The sequence below is a fragment of the Crocodylus porosus genome, unplaced genomic scaffold, assembly GCF_001723895.1.
Source record: "Crocodylus porosus isolate Cpor-Errol unplaced genomic scaffold, CroPor_comp1, whole genome shotgun sequence".
In the NCBI taxonomy this organism is placed as follows: Eukaryota; Metazoa; Chordata; order Crocodylia; family Crocodylidae; genus Crocodylus; species Crocodylus porosus.
In genome coordinates, this window is record NW_017728950.1 from 22,888,740 (window position 1) to 22,909,565 (window position 20,826).

The following is a 20,826-nucleotide window of genomic DNA, read 5'->3' on the forward strand; positions in this document are numbered from 1 at the left end:
TTAGATATCAGGAGACGCTACTTCACAGTCAGGGCGGCTAGGGTCTGGAACCAGCTTCCAAGAGAAGTGGTGCTGGCTCCTACCCTGGGGGTGTTTAAGAGGAGGTTAGACGAACATCTTGCTGGGTCGTTTGACCCCAGTATTCTTTCCTGCTATGGCAGGGGGTTGGACTAGATGATCTGCTCAGGTCCCTTCCGACCCTAGAAACTATGAAACTATGAAACCTCCAACTAGGGTATCAGTTTTTAGTGTCTTCTAAAGCCTGACTGCCAGGCTGAGAAGAAACAGAAGCTGAGATTTTCACAGGGATTTGAACACAGAGTTTTCATTTAATCTTTTAGGGAATTCAGCAAGACAGTCTTTGTAGATGACCTTGAACGTTCTGGAGGATTAGCTATACCTGTGGCAGAAATATTACATACCTGATTATGATGGCAAAAGGGCTTTTCTCTCCTCCTGGGGTTTGAGCCAGCCAGTTGCAATCTCTGAATCTCCAGTAGAACTTTGCTCAGCTGCACACCCTGAGGCTGAACTGCTTCTACCTCTCAGCAAAGACCAGAGTAACCAGCAGCTGCATTGAGGTCTCACACTCCAAAGACTTCTTGATGGTCTTCTCAATGTTCTATAGTAGATCTGAAGACTAAAGCCTTTATTTTGATAACTAGAGTTTAGCCTTAAAATGCCTCTTTATGGCTCATTTCCCTTGCTGTATGCTTGTGGCTGTATCCATCCATCATCTCACTTATTTCCAAAATTTAATAAGCCCAAGTTTTACAGTAGAAAAGTTCTGCTATTGTAACTGTACAGGTAAACCCTCCAAATAGAGGTACAGATTATACCAGTAAGAGAGCACTTTTGCCAGGGTAGCTGACCTAGCTGCACCCACAAAACTTTTCCCTGTGGATTTGGTCTCAGTGGGCTCCCTTCAGTCATTCTGTCATTAGGGCTTGCCTGAATGGGAAATTAAGCCAACTTAATCAAAAATGTGATTTTAAAATATGTTAATTTAAAAGTAGGGATGCCTAAGAGGATGTTCTCATTCTGAGGTAAAGTGGCCATAGTTTGCCATAGCTTAATTTTTTTTCAAAGTAAACTAATATGCTTTACATTGAGATTTTTTAATTTAGTTCAGCTTAACTTTCCTAATCATCCCCATGTAGATACTGCCTTCACTGAAATGTTGCCAAACTTTGCAAAAGGAATCCACACAGGGCGGGAAAATGTGGGCTTTATCTTTATTTGTGTCCTCCTGATATTGAAGAAAGGGTGATTACAGACCTCCCCCTCCAAAAAAACCTTGTGTCATACCAACAGTGTCCTACAAATAGCATTGTCAGCTGGCACCAGTCTCCTGTAAGGCAGATGCTTAAGAAAGGAAAGAACAAACTAATTATTTTCCTACTCTCCTAAAGTATTGAAATCTGGTGCAGGCAGAGTGGGAACACCTTTGCATTTTCCAACCTATGTCACCAGGCCATAACAGTTTATAAGAATAATATTGATTTTTTTCTGTGAGGTGCTGATGGCGCTTGTGGACTCTTTTGCACCAGTAGTACATGAGTTAATAATGCTGGATAAAGATCTTTTAAATTAAAAAGGGTGTGGCATGCCTGGCTGCGTACCTGTGATGCAATAAATTTATGCTCAGATCGTCACGCAGTATATACAGTCTCACGTTTATAAAGCATCAAGGTTAGATCTTTTAAATACTCAAGTCAGGGAACTGGAAAAATTCTTGCTGAGGAAAATTAGCTTGCTACCTTGCAGCCCCTGGCTATGTGATGGAATATATAGCATTAATGTGTGTTAATTTCTCATTCCTGAAAAGCAGCTATGGCCCTAGGTCCTTTTTATAATACTTGAAATAAACAGGAAGCAAGAATAAATTCCACAAAACACACAATAACTTGCTCAAAGTTACCTATACTTGAATAACAGTCTTCAGAATAATTAGTATATGTACCCCCACCTCTAGCCAGGTACAGCTTTCAACTCACTGGGCATGTCTACACGTGCATTTATGCTGGTTTAAATTTACTGCACAGTAAATTAAAGCACATTAACGCTGTGTGTGGACTGACTTGGGACTAAAGTTAGTCCCAAGTCAGTCCACACACAGTGTTACTGTGCAATAAGGTGTCTACATGTGCATTATTGTACAGTAACTAATTGGGCATAAATTTGATACCTGCATGATGCATGTATCAAATTTAAGCTAAAATTGGTGTAAATTGCCATATTTACTGCATAGTACAGGTGTGCACATGTAGACACACACTCACACTGCACAGTAATTTTGGTTTCTGTGCAGTAAATGCACAGATGTAGAGGCACCCACTGCTTCCTCAACATGAAGAGAGAGGTGAGCTTTGCAGTAAGTCCCTAAAGGTTAACAATTTCTAGCTGCTCACATTCCACATATCCATTTGGAATTTAAGATACCTAATGGGGAAATATCCTGTAGCCAGAGCTGTTGTCTTTCACTGAGGGGTGTGTTAGCCTGAACATCTCTGCTAACTGGGAGAAAATTGAGTTGAAAGGCTCTCATAGATTCTAGGATCCAGCACAGGGACGTAGAGCTTTTTTTTTGATTTCTCAGGTCACAATGTTTGGGTCTAGGGCTTGAGTGCATCTCTGAGGCAGAGGAACTGGGTTAGAGACCTTGCAGAGGAATCTCATGGAATAGCCAAACTTAAAAGGAAGCTTAGGCCAGAGTTTATCTTGCCTTGTTTATGATAAATGTAAAACTTATCCTGTGCTCTGGTCAGAACTGATAAGTCTATCTGACTTAACTAAGGGTCTTTTAGGTAACCTGATGCCAAATGGATCAAAAGCAGCATCTAAAATTCCACCCAGAAACTAAATGCAGACTCCTAAGCACAGGCATTATGGGTGTTTTTACACATCCACCAGGGGTGGGGGGGACACTTTAATTAGAGCAGCAGCGCAAGCTGCTCTAATTAAAGTGACTGGAGCATCTTGTGTATCAGCATCCCTGCACTTCAAAATGGCAGCAGGAGCACTTTATCTAAAACTTGTTGAATGAGCTTTAGTTAAAGCTCCCCCACCGTCATTTTGAAGCATGGGGACACTGATATATGAGATGTGGAAGCTGGCTAGAGCATGGTAATTTCCATGCTCCAGCAGCTTTGATTAATCATCAGAGCAGCTTCCTGGCTCCTGTATAAGTGCACCCTATATACTCTTTGTCCCCGACAGGCCTTCTTGTATCACTCCTGGGAGCTCTGCTCTCCTGGTTGGTGGCTATTCCCCGTCTGGACTGGTTTGTCTCCGTGGGTGTTCGTTCTCCTGTGTCACCAAACCCCGCTCTCGCTTGCCACTACTTGGTGTTTCCTTACTGGGGCGGGGCTAGTTCACGGGTCCCTCGGTGGCCCGGGCTTGGCCTGCCGGTTGCACATGGGACTCCGCCACCCCTACACCCTGGCCTCATGCCACCTCTGGGCTCCACTTCCCCGAGCCTTCTCCGCTGCTTCCGCCGGCTTCTACCACAGCTTTCTTACTTGATCCCACAGTCCATGGGATACCACTACCTTAAGGTCGACCCCCTCATAGCCTGCACCAGAGCCTCAGCTGCACCCTCAATAGACCCCACACCACAAGCCCTTCACCCAGTGCGACTCTCCTCACTTGTAGTTACTAACTATATTGCTATCCCTCCACCAGATCCTTATTAGCCTGGAACGGGAGGAGAAGGGATTCCCCCTTAGTGGCTCTCCGGTTGCCCCACTCCTGTTCCTTTACCCAACGTCCACTGGTCTTGGCGGCGATTCCACCCCGATCTCCCTTCAGCCCAGTGATTCTCAGTCCTTTGCCCCTCTTCGGCATGTCCCACACCCACCGTCTTGGAACTTACTTGCGGGTCCTCGGAATCCTCCTGGACGCTCACCCAATCTGTCACTTCTAGCACGATCCGCTGGCGTCCCCAGCGTCGGGCTTCCTTTCTGGGTTGCTTCTCCCTCCTGCACTCCAGCTCGGCATGGGCTGTCCCAGGGATCCCTCGCCATCACTTTCCCGGCCCACCGCTTGATCTCCGGGCAATCCGTCCCCTCCGGAGCAGCGGCCGCCATTTTTAAATCCCCCGGCCAGCATTTTACGCTGCCATCAGCTGCTGGCTGCAGCTGTAAAAAGGCACGGCTAATGAGCCGCGCTGGTTTTCCCTCCGGCTCTTCCTGTCTCCTGTTCTGGGCTTCAGGTAAGTGTCCCTTGTTACCTCAGCCCCTGGGACACTCTTCAAGACCCAGTTCATCAAAATATCCCTATTCAGGGTGCCTCTTATGAATATAATTAAATCCCATTGAAGCTATGGCATTGGGTGGGAGTTTCCAATGGGATGTAAGTGAAGCACATACAATTCCACTACCCCTCCTTTGCTATAGAGAACACTTGAGTGCCAGAAGAGCAGTTGCCCAAAACTACTCTATGGGCCTTTCATGTTCATGGGTCAGATTGAGGTTACCTTTTCACAGACATGTGAGTAGCCTAGAAGTCACTCCCCCTATAACAGCGATGCAAGAGACAACCAGAATGCCAGTCCTCTGTGCCAAATCTTGAAGGGACCTGGAGGACAATGTTGTTTTTCTGTACAAAGAGGAAAGGATACGTCTGGAAAGCCTGAGCAGTGGGTAATGGTTGGAGAGTTCTGCTATACAGATCTTTTGTCTCCACAACTTAAGTTAGGGGATGCAGAGACTACTCCAACTGTTGGGTTGAAATAGGCCTCCGTGAACCATAAGTAAGGGTGTGGGCCAAAGGCAGGGGCAGGGGTAGTTCTCCCTTCACTCTCCCGTACTCCCAGTAGATACCGGGCTCCAGATATCAACATCCCATGAGCATTAGAGGGCAGCTTCATAGCCAGCAGCCAGTCTTTCTGCTGGCTTACTGAAGGTGAGTAATGGGGAGAGGCTCTGATTATTCTAAATAGCTGTACACTGATTTTTCCATTTACTCACCTGGGATGCCACCTCCAGAACACTGTCTCAGGAAGCCCACAACAAACATGGCATCTTTGGCTTAATGACATCCACCTTCATCACTGAACCCAAGATATTCAATATTCTTTGGAATTTTTTGGAACAAATGACAGGGAATGGGGAAGAGGCAAATCCTCCCTCCAGAAGAAGGAGGAAAAGGTGGGGTTAAATGGTAGAAGCTAGTAGAAGGGAAGATCAGACTTGAGCAGGCATGTTTGTTGTGAGCATGTGGATAAGGAGATTCGAGGGCAATAGCTCATCTGAATGCAGGGATTTATAACAGAGAGAGAGAAATGAAGAGGGGAGCATATGTCAAAGTATTAGCAGTAAGTTGATTGTCAGATACAGTATCTGGACTGAAATTGTGTCCTGGGTAGCAAAAAAATTCCAAAACATTTGGCTTCCCAGTTGCTTTCCAGTAAATATCTCCATCTTCAAATTTATTGATTTACTATATGGCTGTTGCCTAGTGGAAAGAGGGCATTCCAATTATCTCATAACTCTTAGGGTTCGGATGGGTGAGAACCTCAAGGACTCAGTGAAGTCATGGTTTTGCTGTAGCCCTGGGCTGTCTGTCACCTTTTAGCTGCAATGCAAGGTGAGACAGCCAGGGTGCCAGTGTGAAGGGTTAATTTTAAGGAGTGACAGGTGAAATTAGATACATTTCCACTGCTAGCTAGTCAATGTGTAGGCACTATGTGTACCAGGGATCCCATCATTTCTGATGTTTCAGTAGCTTTAGGGTTGGGTTAGTGAAGTGTATGGATTATTGCAGCAGCAAGGAATGGGAGCAGAATGAAGAGTCTTGTGCATATGTATCTTTTCAACCAGAGAGTGAAGGAACTCATAAGGAACTCTGTCTTTTCCTCCTTCTCTCCTTCCCTTCCCCCACTCCCTCAGGTGATCTTTGCTTTGAATCAGACTCTCTTGCAGCAGGAGAGCCTTCGAGCAGGCAGTCTCCAGATCCCCTATACGACAGAGGACCTTATCAAGCATTACAACTGTGGGGACCTCAACTCCATCATCTTCAACCATGACACTTCTCAAGTGAGTCTTGCCACTGCCATCCCTTGCACTTTACCCAGGGAATGCCCTCATTTGAGCTTCTCCCTCCCCTTTAGGTTAGTGTCCGTCAAAGGACAGTTGCTTTAGCTCCTGCAAGGCCTCAAGTACTGTTATCCAAAAGTGGAATCGCTTTACATTTTGCCAGCAAGAAACTTGATTTTTTGTTTCAGACTATTTTGCCTGCCTCCTAGTCCCCTGATTGGGATTTTGGGGGATTAGTGTCTTTTAGTTCCATAAGAGAAAGTAAAATGTTTTCCCAAAGAGTGAAGCCAGTCTGAGCAGATGCTAGTTAATATTGCAGTGACATTGGGAATTCTGGTATGCAAGGGGTTGACATGGGCTTCTGCTGGGATAGATGGTGCTCTGAGAGTGACTGCTGTGATGGCAAGAGGCTTGTGTGAAGACTAGCTTCCACATCCCAGTTCTGTGGTTTGGGTAGACCTCCCAGTCTGTGTGTGTATGTTGTGTCTGTTTTATACCTCCAGAGCTTGGTCCCTGTGGAATCCACCATAGCTGCTCAACAGCCACTTAATTTCATTGTAGTTATTTATCTACTGGCATTGTGCCCCTTCAGCCCGGCATCCGTTTGTCCTTTCCATCCTGCTGGTATACCAGTTGCCAAAGAGAAGATAATCTGGTTGTGAGGGTTTTTAACTCTATGTGGGTACAATGTCATGCAGGTGGGAAGGTGAGACAGGGAGAATTAACAGGCAGCACATCAACGCTCTTATTGACTCGAAGGGCAGTGGTGGCCCCCAGTACCTGGGAAATTCAGATCCCATACAACTTGCACAAGATCACCGAACAAATTGTTGTTTTTGATAATCCCACTGCAGATCTAGAGAAGCATCACTGGAGCATCTTGGCACAGCACATACCTCACTGGGTAATTTAGCAGCCCACCCCAGGCAGAGCCTGGGCCGATTGCTGATCTCTTTTACACTTACTGGGACCAGACCCTGTGTTATTTCATATACAGTCCGCTGCTCTGATTCATAGCTCAAACTTCCTTTCTTTAAATAAGCCATCTGCATGCTTTGGCCAAGATTTTGAATTAGCTGACTTAAGAGGCTGCTTTTCTATACCTCTATCCACATTAAGTTCCAGCTGCCATACCCCAACCTACCATATGTAGATAGTGGCTTTCCCTTTTAGACAAAGTGTATTTGTTTGGAGAGGAAAGTTCTGAAAGTTATTTCTTTGTTTTCTTAAGTACCCTCTAGAATTAGGCTGTTTTAGGGATAAGGTAGTTTAGTGCCAGTGGAGAACAGATAGAGGCTGTTTTGTGTGTATATAGTGACATGTGTGACCCTGTCTTTGACACCTGTGTATTAGTGGCCAAGTTGCTTACAAACTTTATAATTTTCTTCATTACTGAAGTGGGGATAGCAGTTGATTGCCTACAAGTTGTAATTTATGGATTTGCCACTTAATATTCATATCCTCTATGCCACAGCAGTGCAGACTCTCCTTACAATTTTGTTTGCATCAGCCCCTAGGCTCAGGACAGGGCATGCTTTGCTTTCTTGTTCATAGGCAGATTATTTTGCAGGAGTCTCAAGAGAGAAAAGGTGACAGCCTAAAACCAGCCTAAAATATATTTGGAGTATATCAGGATGGAGGAAGGGAGAATAATTAGGAAATTAGGACAGCTTATGGCCAGGCCTAAAACATTCTTGTACTGGCATAACCATTTCTATTATGGGTTATGGTTCATAGTACAAACCCTAGTTACACCACTATATACTGTACCCAGTTATATCACAATAGCTATTCCCCTTTTCATTTGGTAATAGCAACGCAGGACTAAAATGTGTCTTTATACCTACAGAACCTGTAGGAACGTTAGGAAGTTTGAACTGGTAATATACTGGTATAGCTAAAGTGTTACAGTTTTCTAATATTGAGAAGGTATAAATAGGTGAATTGGTTTGAAACTAAGAGAGGATTTAAGGTATCAGGACAGCAGGCCTCTGACTATACCTCAGTGTATGGGAGGTTCTGCCCAATGATTCATGTACATCAGCAAAGATGAGTGTCAGTCTCAGATCTGAGCCAGAGCTCAGTGAGGCAATGTATTGCTCGCCAATCTGGACATTCCTCTCTAGGGTAGAGCATGTTATTAACTGAGATGCACTGTGGGGCTGAAAAAACTGTTGCTTTAGCCCTGCTTGGCTGGCTGTATGCTTTGCACTTGCTCATCCTTGTCTGTTCGTGACACTGTGCCTCTCAGCACAGCCTTGCATTGCATATACAAGTGGCCAGGGAGGGAGATGGTGGCAGTGATTATGTTAAGGAACAGTGCTCAGTGCTTTTCATCCCTATATCTTAAAGTGCTTCACAAGAGAGATCATGATTATGATCCCCATCATATAAATTATATGATACAGAAACCTGATCTTGCTTGTAATCCCAAGAAGAAAATTGCCCTCTTGATAAAGCATCAGGTTTTTCATGGCAAGATGCCTTGTACCTATGTCAGTCTCATTTCTCCCCCATGTAATAGTCTCCATTAGTGTCAGGGTAAATATGACAGCTAGCTCAAATAATGACACTCCTGCGACAATAACGTCTTAAATCTTTAAGGCTGGACTTCTTATCTTGTTGGATGTCACTGAGAACCTGGCCACTAGCCCACCCTCCCTACCCCACCCCCCTTGCTTGTAACCAACAAAGTAAAATGTCAAGTTGTGTGGGTCCTGAGACCCCATAGGTGTCACTAGGAGCAAACCAGTGTTCTGTCCTTCTTCCTCTCTTTGCTGTAGGTCCTCTTCTCTCCATGTTCTCATGGCCCTCAAACTGTGTCTAGGCAGAAAACTTAACATGCTCCAGGGTGGCATTTTTAAGCAGGCTACACTGTTTTGGACAGGCTGTTTCATAAACTTGGAAGCAGTGTGGCAACATCACTTCAGGCTAATGAATATAGGAGCAGGTCAACTGGCTTTGTCATTCTATAGTTAGCCCACCCCAAGTATGGCTACCCTGTTTCCAGTATAGGAAACAGCTTCCCAGAGCAGTGTAACACGCTTGAGGCTTTTTTTTGGAGCATGGCCAGTTTATCGTATGAATGTGGCCACAAGTGGCTCCAGAGAGCTCTTTCGCTCCTGGGGTTTTGATACAGGGAACTGATAGGTGAACAGAGATGCCCCAATTATAGCTTTTGCCCTCTGGCTCCCAGTCCCATCCTTCTAGACTCAGGCAGTCCTGACATCTTTTAACTGTCCCATCAGTGTTAGTACCTGCATCCAGATATAGTGGTGTGTGGAGGGAATGGGGTTGCCATGACTCCAGTCCGACATTCCTTTGTATTAGCAAAGGGTTATGAGAGTGTGTGGATTGAAACAAGTAATTACAGGTGGCTTTTGGCCATAGTGAAGGGAGAAGGTTGAGGCCCAATGTTTTAAAAGGCCATTCTGAAGTCATAAGAACAGGGGGCAAAAAATGTTGCATGTCAAGCTGGTTGAAAGGCAGGTACATTTTTATTTTTTCACAAAATAATTGTGTGTATTTTGTTTTGGAAAAATTTTGGAATATATTTGACCACCTGAAATTGCAGGATTACTCTTCTGTATCAGCCAGAGGAGTGTTATGAACTGCAGTCATACATCTCATGAAATACTGTCAGAATGATTTTAATCTTGCAATACCCAGGGTAGTTTCAGCAGAAAGTACATAGCCAAAGATCAAGTCAAAGGTGTGCTCAGGCCTAATGGCTCATCAAGCAAGAATGGTTAGGGGTGCCTACAAATATTCAGGGGCCTGTCTGATTCATGATGTTTTACATAAAACAAGTCAGCACGGACCTGCAGGCATTGGTGATGCACCCCCTGAGATCAGCCTTGCACCCCCTGGAAGCACCAGCTGCGAACGGCAGTGCACTTCCAGTTTCACTGCTGGCTCAGTGATCAGCTGCTGGGGGACCCCCTGGTTGGCATTCAGCAGCTGGGCCTCTCCCCCACCCCCCATTGGCAATTAGTCGTTGGGGGACCCCTCTGTCCCCTCGGGAGGCACCAGTCGCCCATGCCTGCAGGCTACTTTGAATGGCCAGAGCTGAGAAGGGGGTGGGATGGAATGGAGCCCCCTCCCCCCCCATCCTGGCTGGGATACTGGGGGGAGCCAGGCTGGGCCTGCAAGGCGAGGGAGCTCTGTTTCACCCCCCCCGCCCCCCAGCTCTGGCCATTCAAAAGCAGCTGGCAGCAGTCCGCTGCCCCCTCTCCTCCCCCGTGCATGAAAAATTAACCCTGGAAGGAACATAAGTACCCCAAGTCACTCTGCTTTAGAGCACCTTAATCTAATACTTCATTTGACTAGGGTTAATTTTTCATGCCATTGGCCATTTAAAAAGCACTTTCAAAGGCCTGATTGCATGAAAAATGTCACTTGTGTATGCACCCTAAGACAGTCCCATTTCAGTAGCCAGAGATACACACTGAAGCATTGCATCTGCCTGCTTTTAACTCCCCAGCCCCTGAATGGCCAAATTCCCATTTACAGCTACGTCAGTTGGGGGCAGCCTTTGGCATACCTCCAGAGTGAGGACTTGCACTCATGAATCTTTAACTGCTCTGCCATGTCCCTCAGCCTAAGCAAAGAGAGACCTGGATTCTCTTTTTCCATACATGCAGGATTCAAGAGCTGTTGTGCAACAGCAGTTGTTTTCACTGCATCAAAAAAAATTTAGTTGGTTGGGCTGTCAAAAGTCCCATGCACATGAATAAAATCTCAGTGGTTGGGCTTTAGAGTCTCAGTCTCACTTAAATATGCAAGTGACATAACATTGCTTCCTTCAAAACTTTTTCTTTCTTGACTAGGTCCCCAATTTCATTAACGCCACGCTGCCTCCTCATGAGCGCGTTACTGCCCAAGAGATAGACGATTACTTCCGCCAGGAGCTCATCTACAAGCGGAATGAGCGGATGGGGAAGAGGGTGAAGGACCTGCTGGAGGAGTACCCTGACAAAAGTTTCTTCTTTGCTTTTGGAGCCGGTATGTGCCAGGGAAGTTCCCAGATTTGATTTCATTCTACCTGCAGATTTTAAAATTCTTCACACTAAGGCCTCAGACCCTGCAATGAACCCACACAAGGAAGGATCAGACTCTTTAAAGGTGCTACATGCCCTTCTCATTTTGTTGGTGTTCCCATTGCAGATATCCGCCAGCACAGCTATGTCAGTCATTGATTCAAAAGGGGTGGTCCCTGAGTGACATCACTGTGGTATAAGAAGACACTAGCACAGACTTGGTCATACTGGGGAAAGCTCTACTTTTACCTGTGTTCGTGTTTTCCTTGGGGTAGGGCTGGGGATCTTTCTCTCCACTGGTTCTTTGTACCAGGAATGTTTTTCCAGTATATTATACTGAAATTCCTATAGCAAGAAAGCATTTGTAATGTGGTCCTTGATACAAGGCATTCATTCATGTTAAAAATAAATGACAATTACCCCCAGCAAGAGAGATTTGCTGAAGGTGCTTTTAAATGTTAGTGTCTTTTGCTAGCTTAGTTTGGAAGAGCTCATGGCCAATGAAGTATCTAGCTTAGTTTTTCATTTGGATTCCAGTGCACTGAGAGGTTTTCAGAAGGGTCCACTGCACCATGTGCTGCACACTGACCTAAGAAACAGTCTGAGGGGGAACAAAGACACAGTGAGGGGAGGTGACAAGCCCCATGGCACATGCATAAATCAGTGGACCAGTCAGAGATAATACCCAGGACTCCCAGACTCAGACCTCTGACAGCACTGTTTGTGATCCATTATGGCCACTGAAGAGGGAAGTAAAACTAAAACTGTACTCTGAGATGCACATGATGCCTTCATCTCAGCAGTGGTTGTTGCTTTAGCAATAGGGGACTATCTAGATTAGGAAAGGGAAATATTTACTTTATGCACTGTAAAAGCAATTGTATTCATTATAATGAGAAATCCTGGCACAGGCAGTTTAGCTCTAGTTACAGACTATCAGCTTAGCATAACAAGGAGCTCTCTCACTAGTGAGGGGGAGTGGAAGGTAACTGATGGTATCTGTTCAGGCATGCATTGAAGTTTTACACATGCCTTCCATTTACACTGCACACCAGTGTGCCCAGCTCTCCGTCATAGGGAAGGGTTAATCAGACATAGGTTGCCTGGGTCAGGTCATGGTTGCTTGTGACACCTACAAGCTTTGGCTCTATTCAGCCTCACCAGTGTAAATTAGAGGCCAGCACGATTCTGTAAATTCATGTCCTGTCAAATGATTCCCCAATGGGGTAACAGTCTGGATCATCAAAACCGTGGCTGGGAAATGAATGCCAACCCCACCAGAAACACATAATGAGAAAAACTAGTTACAGCTGCACAGTACTTCAGCAATTGTGGCACAATTGAACATGAATTATACCCTGTTCCAGTTCAGATGAGCTGACAATCCTGCTCTCTCCTCCCTCCCCCCGAACAATTATTCATGCAATGAAATGAGCAGGAATAAATCATACATGTAAAGATGCTTTCCTGTGATTTTCCTCTCCTTCTGTTATTTTTCTCTCAATCTATCTGCCACTGTACTCCTCAGACCGTTGTCTGTGGTTCCCTTCATTCTCTCCACCACTCTTCACCCTCTGTCACCTGGCTCCCTCTTGCTTCCCCTGTGGTCCTAAAACCTTTCCCAGCCATTCTTGAACCCATGACTTCATTTTACCTCTGCTCTCTCCACTTCACTGTTCCTTTTCTTCTCTTTCTCCATTGCCTCCTCCAGTCTCTCGTATTGCGTACTCTCTTCTTCTCCAGTCCACTTTGTGTCCAACTGCATGAGAAGAGCTCATGCCTAGAAGGGACACTGCAGAGAATCTCAGCACTGCTCCTGCTGCTTATTGCCTTTTGGAGCTTCAGACCACAGCACAGGCCTTGCTAGTTTGTAAGTGGCCTGGGGGATATAGTTTGCTGTCTCCAAATGTTCTCCCACTAGGAAAATCTCGTGCTTCCCATGCATAGATCACACCTTTCTTGCATTTTCCCATCATACTTTCTGCACCTTTCCTGGTGCAAACTCCAGAGTGATTCACATTACTTCCTTTATTTCCTCAGGAATTTTTAAATAGGGTGGCTGTACATACCAGTCTGGCCAGTACCCTCCAGGGCTCCATAGCCTGATCCCAGCTGATTGGTCAAAAGTCCCAGGTCAGGGTCTGGCAGAGAGGTGGAGCAGTATGGCACGCCAGGTAGGAGTCCGGGCAGGTAATGCTGATCCTGTGCAGGAGCAAGGCAGGCAGACAGACTGGAATAGGTGTCACCCCGCCCGCACGTGGCATATCCTTGCAGTGTCTGCCCACGTGCCTGCCTGGTTTACCATGCTGTTCCACTTTCCTTCCAGACTCTGGCCTGGGGCTTTTGACCGGGACTGGTCTATGGAGTCCTGGAGTGTCCTGGCCAAACCGGGATGTATGGTCACCTTGCCTTTAAAACTCTTTCTTAAAACACCATCTCCATGCAGATACTAGTTTAGAGAGTGCCCCATTCTAATGTCTTTGATCACCACCTCTCTGGCCACCATTATCACAGTATTCAAGTGCCTCAGTCTTCAATGGCCTTACCCTTGCACCACCCCTGTGAGGTAAAAAGGTGCTGTTCTCCTCCTTAGACATGTAGGGAGGTGAGACGCAACTGATTACTTGACCTACAGGAGTATTTAGCTGTCTAAACTCACACTGAAATCAGCTGGGGCTCAGGCCCCTAACTAGGAGCTTTTCACCCAAATATGCATATTGGCCCTAGGTAAGTTGTGCCAGGACACGCTGAAATCTGTGGCAAAGCATGAAACTGAAATCAAGTCCCAGACTAGCATCCAAACCAGTAGAGTATCCCTAACAATCCTTCATCTCTGGGTTAGTGTATGTTTGGTTTTCTCATTGCCTAGGCCTAGGGGGGCACTGAACTATGCTTGATAACATTATTGCATAAATGCAGAAAGCAGTTCATGTAACTGGTATTTGCCTAATATTCCCTGGGTCCATTGAGCATGCTTCAAATGTTGATCTTCACAGTTGCCCTGCAGTTCATCTCAGCACTTGGTTCATTCAGGCTTTTTTGGTAGTAAGTGATGCATGTTGAAGGTTTATTTTGATAATAGCAAGCTGAGGAAGATCATGGGAGCTGTCCTGAATTTCAGTGTTTTCAAGTTTGCTGCATTACCTGAGTATTTTCCTCAGTTCTTGTTCTAGTACACAGAAATATGCTGGGTATTCCAATAACTGAGGAAGGTCTGGCCCCTGCACAAGCAAAGGTCCTAAATAGATAGGGAGGAAAGCTTAATCTTCTTTAGTACTAACCAGAGTTTGGTAAAAGAAATAGTTTCATCCTTGACTTTCTTCTAAAAAAGCTTTGGTGAGTGTAGGGCGGAGGTGTTACAAACATTCCTTCCTTCCACTTTTCTTTGTATTTTTAATAAAGAAATAACTTTAGCAAATTTGAAAAGATTGATGGACTTTGTGGCTTTCAAGAAATTGAAATGGGGTTTAGCACTGTATTATAGATGTTTGTGCTCTATTGTAGATGTTGTGTGTATATAAAACTAGCTTAATGCAATGTTATCCTTGAAATGTGAAACGCTTAAGAGGCAGGAAATTGATAGCAAATAGTAGGAACTTCGTTTTCTCTCTGCCTTAAAATATCCTCTCACCTTGTATTATAATACATGTTGTATTAACTGACCTTTTCAGGGTATGGGCTTTGATCCAGGGTCAAGACACCTAGTCTGGACTTTTCTTTAACTTCAAGAGGAGCATTAGCTGAGCACTTTAACATTAGCTGATCTCAGTTCAGGGTGACAGCTGCAAACTTCGATTTCTTACACTGCGTTTTGTGCAGTAAGTTGCAGTACAGCAGGTTCCACCTTCAGTTCTAGTTTATTTTTATAGTTTTCACTGAGTTCCGAAAACACGCACATGTGCGCATGTACACACACACACACACACACACACACACACATACACGTGCACACACACATCTAATATATTCTGTTGAAAGTAAATTGGGGGGGGGGTGTTCTGGAACTGTGTGCAACTATGGAATCAGTTTTCTTCAAAACTGGGTTAAAATGAACAACCATGTGAATGTAAAAGCAAACAAAACAAACAACCCAGTTGAGCAGTTTTCGATGAAATGCTCCAAAAAGTTTGGCTTCTGGCCTGGACACAAATCTGGGAAGTTTCAACCCAAGAGAAAATATGTTTGAAAGCATTTTAGGCAACAAAAAGAAATGTTATAATGTCAGTGGCATTCTTAGTAGCTACAGAAGGCACTCTTGTTCCTGCTAAAAATCTGAACAGTGCTTTCTGCACTCTCATGGTAGATGAGAAGCTGGACCTCATATTTGTTGTATACACAAGAATCTTGTACAGTGAAGCCAGAATTTTATTCTTTCAGAATTGGATCCTTCTGTTTTCTTATTTTTGTATTTATTTTGAGTTAGACTGCATTTCAGCTTGAGGCAGCTACAGCATTTGTGACCCATATGCACAGTTATAATGGCATAATAATTCATTTGAAGTATGGACAGCTAGCAAAATAGGTTTATGGGACAGAACTGTGCCCCATGGGTGGTGATGCCCCCTGGTGTCTGTGCAGATCCAGCTCCACTTGGCTCTCCAGTGTACTTTCCCTTTTCCTGTCGCCTGTCATGCCTTGATGGAACTATTTTCTGTTGTAGAAGGGAGACTGCCCCAGGGTCCCTGAGCAAGCCTTAGCACGCCTTGGCTAGTAATTCCTGCCTGTACTGTGCTCTAGAGAGCTACATACCAACCTAATATGGACTTCCACTCTCTTAATTTTAACCTGCTGGTTATTCTTTCTGTTGACTGCCTGCTTCATCTGGTCTGGTATCTGATTCTCTGCTTAGGCTCTCGGCTCTTGGCTCATCTCACTTTGCTTGAGGCTCAGGCCCTTGGTCCTCTCAGCTGGAGCTGTCCCTTTCTCCTTGTCAGGTCTCAGGCCCTGGTCCTCTTGGCTGAAGCCTGCTCCTGAAAGGGCTGAAAATCTGGAGTGCCTCTGTGGTCTCTTGTCCTCCCATTCAGCTACAAACTAGTCCTTTGGTCCTTATCGGAACATAAATGTAAGCCCACTGGCTATGTAACTAAAAACCTCTCCTCATGCTGGGTCAGTAAGTTTCTTACAGGCTATAAGTCCCCTTAGATCTATACTTCCATCTCTCAGGGACAGCCTGGGTGCCAGTCAGTCCCTTTCTGCAGCCAACCTACTCAGAAGCTCCTCTCTCTGCTGCCTGCAGGGGCAGACTGCCTGGTGTGGATCAGGTCCTGGGTTTATACGTCTCAAAGCCTCTACCCCTTTCTGTCATGTGGCTCCCCAGCACCTCACAAGAGCTTCCCCTTTAATTATAAGGGCCAGCCTGGACTCCTGCTGCTGCAGCTCCACACAACTCACCCAGTCTGCAAGGGACAGGAGCCCTTTGGCTCCCTGTTACAGTTTGCAAATAGTTTAATTGTGGTGGTTCATTTAACATATCAGGGCTTCTCTACATGAGAATACTGATAGTTATATTGGCACAATCCCATTATTCCAGTATAAGAGTGACTTTTTAAATTTAGTTTAAAGACATTTTCAACTGATTTGTGCTAAATAAATAATGGCAAGGCACTCTTGGAATAAGAGTGCTTACCTGGGAGGATGATACTCATTTAACCCATATCTTAGATCATACTACAGTTCAGGAGCTGATAATGAGATCCCTGATTTCCCCCTCTAATCTGAATAGTTAAGAGATCCAGAGGAGATGCTGAGGAAAACAGCACTTGTTGTTGTGAGTAAGATCCACGTAGAGACAGTCTTCCTCATTCTGGACTGAGTGACTGACTTCAGTGAGAAGCTTTTACTGAGTAAGACCTACAGAATTTGGCCCACTGGATTTTTTTAAAGCACTGGTACAATGCTATACTTCTTTTCCTTTTAACCATCTTCTCTCTGTTCCATCAAGCATTGTATTATTCTGAAGCTATTCAAGCAAACTAAATATTGGCAAACTGTCATTAAGGCTAAGAAGAGATGGGTTATGGTCCAAATGTCTTAAATTACATTTTTTTTCTAATTACCAAAGGAAATAATGGCTACATTTACTTAGTATTAGCCAGATTTGTATGAATTGAGACCTCCAGGGGATGCCTTTTTACCCAAGTATTTTTTTTTTTTTGCAGACCTCCCAGAAAGGGAAATTGTTATGAAAAGCCTAATTAGCTAATGTCAGAATTAATTCAGGAAGCTTAGAAACTTTACATTTCAAAGCTCCAGGTCATAGCAACCATCCTATTGAATCCTTCCAGCGGTTTAGTAAACCTAGACTTTTTAAAATTAAAATTAATTCACAGACAATTTACATTTGGCACAGTACCATCTAAGGAACGTGTAGTGAATGGACGGTTTGGAGGTTATTGTAGAACAGGAACTACCATTAGTCAGTTGAAGAGCTCATAGTAAAATATGATCGGCTGTAATAACAAAGTAACTTGACTTAAAGGAGAAAGAACACACTACCATTTAAGAGAGTGAGCAGAAAAATGCCCATTACCTTCAAATCAGACCCTATGGCACTTAGCACTTGTGAGAACATCCCTGCTCTAGGCCTAAAGGAAAATCTGTGCAAAGCACTTGTCTCTGTGTGATGGCAATTTTGAACTCTAAGCTCTTTGGGAAGAAGTCTTGTTTATTCTGTTAGTCCAGGATCAAAGACAGGGATGGACAAAAAAGGGTCCGCAGGCTGGATCTGGCCCACTGAAGGATTTTGCTCAGTCCACTCTGGGTCCCTTAGTCCCACACAGCCCAGGTGCTGGGGCAGCCTGGGCCATGGCATTTGCAGCCAGTCTCACCGACCTTGGGTGCACAGTGGGGCCAGGGAGCCATGGTGACTGGACTTCATTTTCCAACAGCCCCAGCAATGTTAGCTCCTGGCTGCTGCTGATGGATCCAGCCCTGCTGACTGAGCACCCTGGCCTGTCCACCACACACCCAGCACCGGGGACAAGATCCACATGGGCAGAGCATTTGGCTGGGCAGTTAGGCAGAAGCTGTGGGCTGGTGGGGAGCAGTGTCTGGGAATGAGATGGGCAGGTGGGGCGAGGGAGACCCCTGGATCTTGGAGTGGTGACAGTGCAGGGCCTGCTGCCCACATACCCCTGCAACAGGTAGGGTTCTGTAGCAGCCCCGGCCCTGCACTGTCACCACTCTAAGATCCCGGCCCTGTCCCAGACTCAGTTCCTTGTCTGCCCATGCCTCCATCCTGGCCACATGCCCTGCCCATGCAGCTCCTGCCCAGTTTCCATGGAGACCCCAGGATCATGGGGCAGTGCTAGGGTGGAGCCAGGGCTGGGGCCAGAACTGGGGCAGAGCCCAGGTTCTCTGGGCAAGGACATGTGGGGAATGCATTGCAGCTCTGGCTCAGCCCCATGCAGTCATGGCCCTGAGATCCCAGGTTCTCCATGGAGGCCAGCTGGGACTCGTGTCGGCGGCAGACAGGGTGGGGCTGCAGGCAGGTAGGGGTCTGTGTCTGGCCTGGGCCAGGTTCTTAGGGCAATGACAGTGCAGGACTGGGACCAGGGACAGAGCCATGACCCATTCCTTGCATGCTTCTGCCTGCAGAACCCATGCCTGTCGCAGGGGAATGTGGGCAATGGATCTCGACTCTGCTGTGAGCCCTGGCTCTGTGCTGTCACCACCCCATGATTCTGGCTTTGCCTACATGTTTTGCTTCTGGATACTGCTCCTCACTTGCCTGCAGCCCCATCCCACGCAGGGAGTTTTAGTGAATTGTTGTGGGGGGGGTAGAGGGTGCTGGTAACCCAGCCTGCACCAGCTCAGTAAAGATCCCTATGTGGCCTGTGGGCCCAAATAATTGTTCACCTCTGATCTAAAACAATGGGGTTCTCTGAGTGGCCTCTTAAGTGGTGTTTCTTATTTTTGTTTTATTATTTGGAAACAGGTGCCATTTAGGGCAAGAAGCTAAAAGAATCTAATGGATAGGGAAATTTTTAATAGTAGCTGTAATTTCAGCTTTTCAATGAAAGCAATTGAAGACGTGATCTAACAGAAATATTTGTAACAGTTTATGTCCAGGATGTACAAGCCACACGAGGTAATTTTTTAAAGCCCAAAGAACATGCAATAAAATTTTCAGTTGTTGCCTAGGCAAAACAGATACCTGAGCCCACTTGAAAGTCAAGGAAAATTAGGAACGAAGATTGCTTTGTTATTTTGAAATTCTTAACCCCAACCTAAAAGACCTGTGTGATGAAACAGGCTGAATGGGCTGAGTTCTAGCCTGCAGTTCTTGTGGTGACTGCTTGTTGGGGGGCTCACTATGAGCATATGTTCATGTAAATAATTTTATAAGCAAGATACCTTTATGCTCTTTTCATCTCAGGGGCAATATGGCAATCTAAGCCTGACAGCAGGCCACAGAGACTGCACTCTGATTGCTTCCCCATGACATGCTGTTTCATTGTATCATCTGAATACTGTAGTTTAATAATTGTTTTATTACAAGGGTGGCTGTATGTGCCTGAGGAGAACGAGTGAGGCCCTGAGAGAACTGGAGGTGGAAAAAGAGAAGTCCCTGGGAGGACAGAGAGAAAGGACCAGAGAAGACAGAGTAGAGAGAAAAGGAATAGTCATAGCGAGGACAGAGTAGAGTTCGAGTTAGGACAGAGAGAACTAGAACGCCCCAATAAAGAATGTCTGTTTTCAAGCAGTCTGCTGTGCTTTTTGGGGACATTGGCACTCTGATACCCTTCCTCTTTAAAAGAAGACACCTTCCCTTCCCACAAGTTGACCAAAAAGAAGGCGCTTTCAGAGGTGGGGGTGCTATGAATTACAGGGAAGGCATGGATTGAGAAGAGCCAGTTCTCAAGGACAGGGGCTTCTCCCTTCAGACAGGCTAGCTTCAGGGGGGTCTGCTCAGGAGAGGGAGACCAAATAAGGCTGTTTCTTGGGGAGTCCTAAGGTAGAGCTCTCCTCTTCCCTTCGAAAGCAGTGTTGATTTATGACAACCAGATTTGGAAATCTAGAGCGCTTGTACACAGCACGAGATTTGCCCTTTAAGGTGCTGCAACTGTGTTTTTGTTTGCACAAGCAGGATTTCCCACCACTTTAAAAGTCTTTTTGGCACCTTAAAGTAACGCTGCTGTGGACATAGTTTAGTTTGTGTCACCACCAATTACTTCAACATATCTATGGACTCTTGTGCAAACACAAAGGCACTTAAAGACTTGTAATTACTACTTTTCCCACCAGGTGGCGCTGCGCTATTCCTGTAGTTCAGTCTTTTTTCTACTAGGTGCCGCTTTTGATTGCTACTGTTATTATTTTATTTTTTTTGGCCCCTGCCCATCTCTCCCTCCCCTGCTCCCACAGTTGAGTGCGGGCAGGGCATGGTGTGTGGGGCATCTCATTTTCTCTGTACTGTACCAGTAGTTAGTACTTACACAGAAAGAAAAAAAAATAGAGGAGCAACCCAATACGTTGCCAATGCACACTGTGGTGTACTATCTCCTGGCAGTGGTTGTGTCCATACCACTACCGCCACCACCAGCAGTCCTGTATGTGCCTCTCCCACCCCCCACCCCCAGCATGGCATTCTAAACTGAGGAGCACAGCAGCAGCAGCACCACAGTGTGCATCAGTGTGCAACTGATGGAGTGTGGCACCTCTACTTAACACTTTATTATTTCAGGGGTACCTTTCCTATTTCTTATAATTGCCATTCCAGAAACACAAAGCAGGCAAACACTGCATGC

The 20,826-nt window shown here is 45.5% G+C and overlaps 1 protein-coding gene across 1 annotated transcript in view; it reads left to right on the top strand.

Moving 5' to 3' along the window:
- LOC109323267 (metalloprotease TIKI1-like) overlaps nt 1-20,826 on the top strand; it is a 150,892-nt gene that overhangs the window by 90,206 nt on the left and 39,860 nt on the right. The window contains exons 2-3 of the mRNA XM_019554718.1: nt 5,892-6,038; nt 10,868-11,042. Of these exons, the coding sequence (XP_019410263.1) occupies nt 5,892-6,038; nt 10,868-11,042 (322 nt within the window). The remainder of the gene's footprint in view (nt 1-5,891; nt 6,039-10,867; nt 11,043-20,826) is intronic.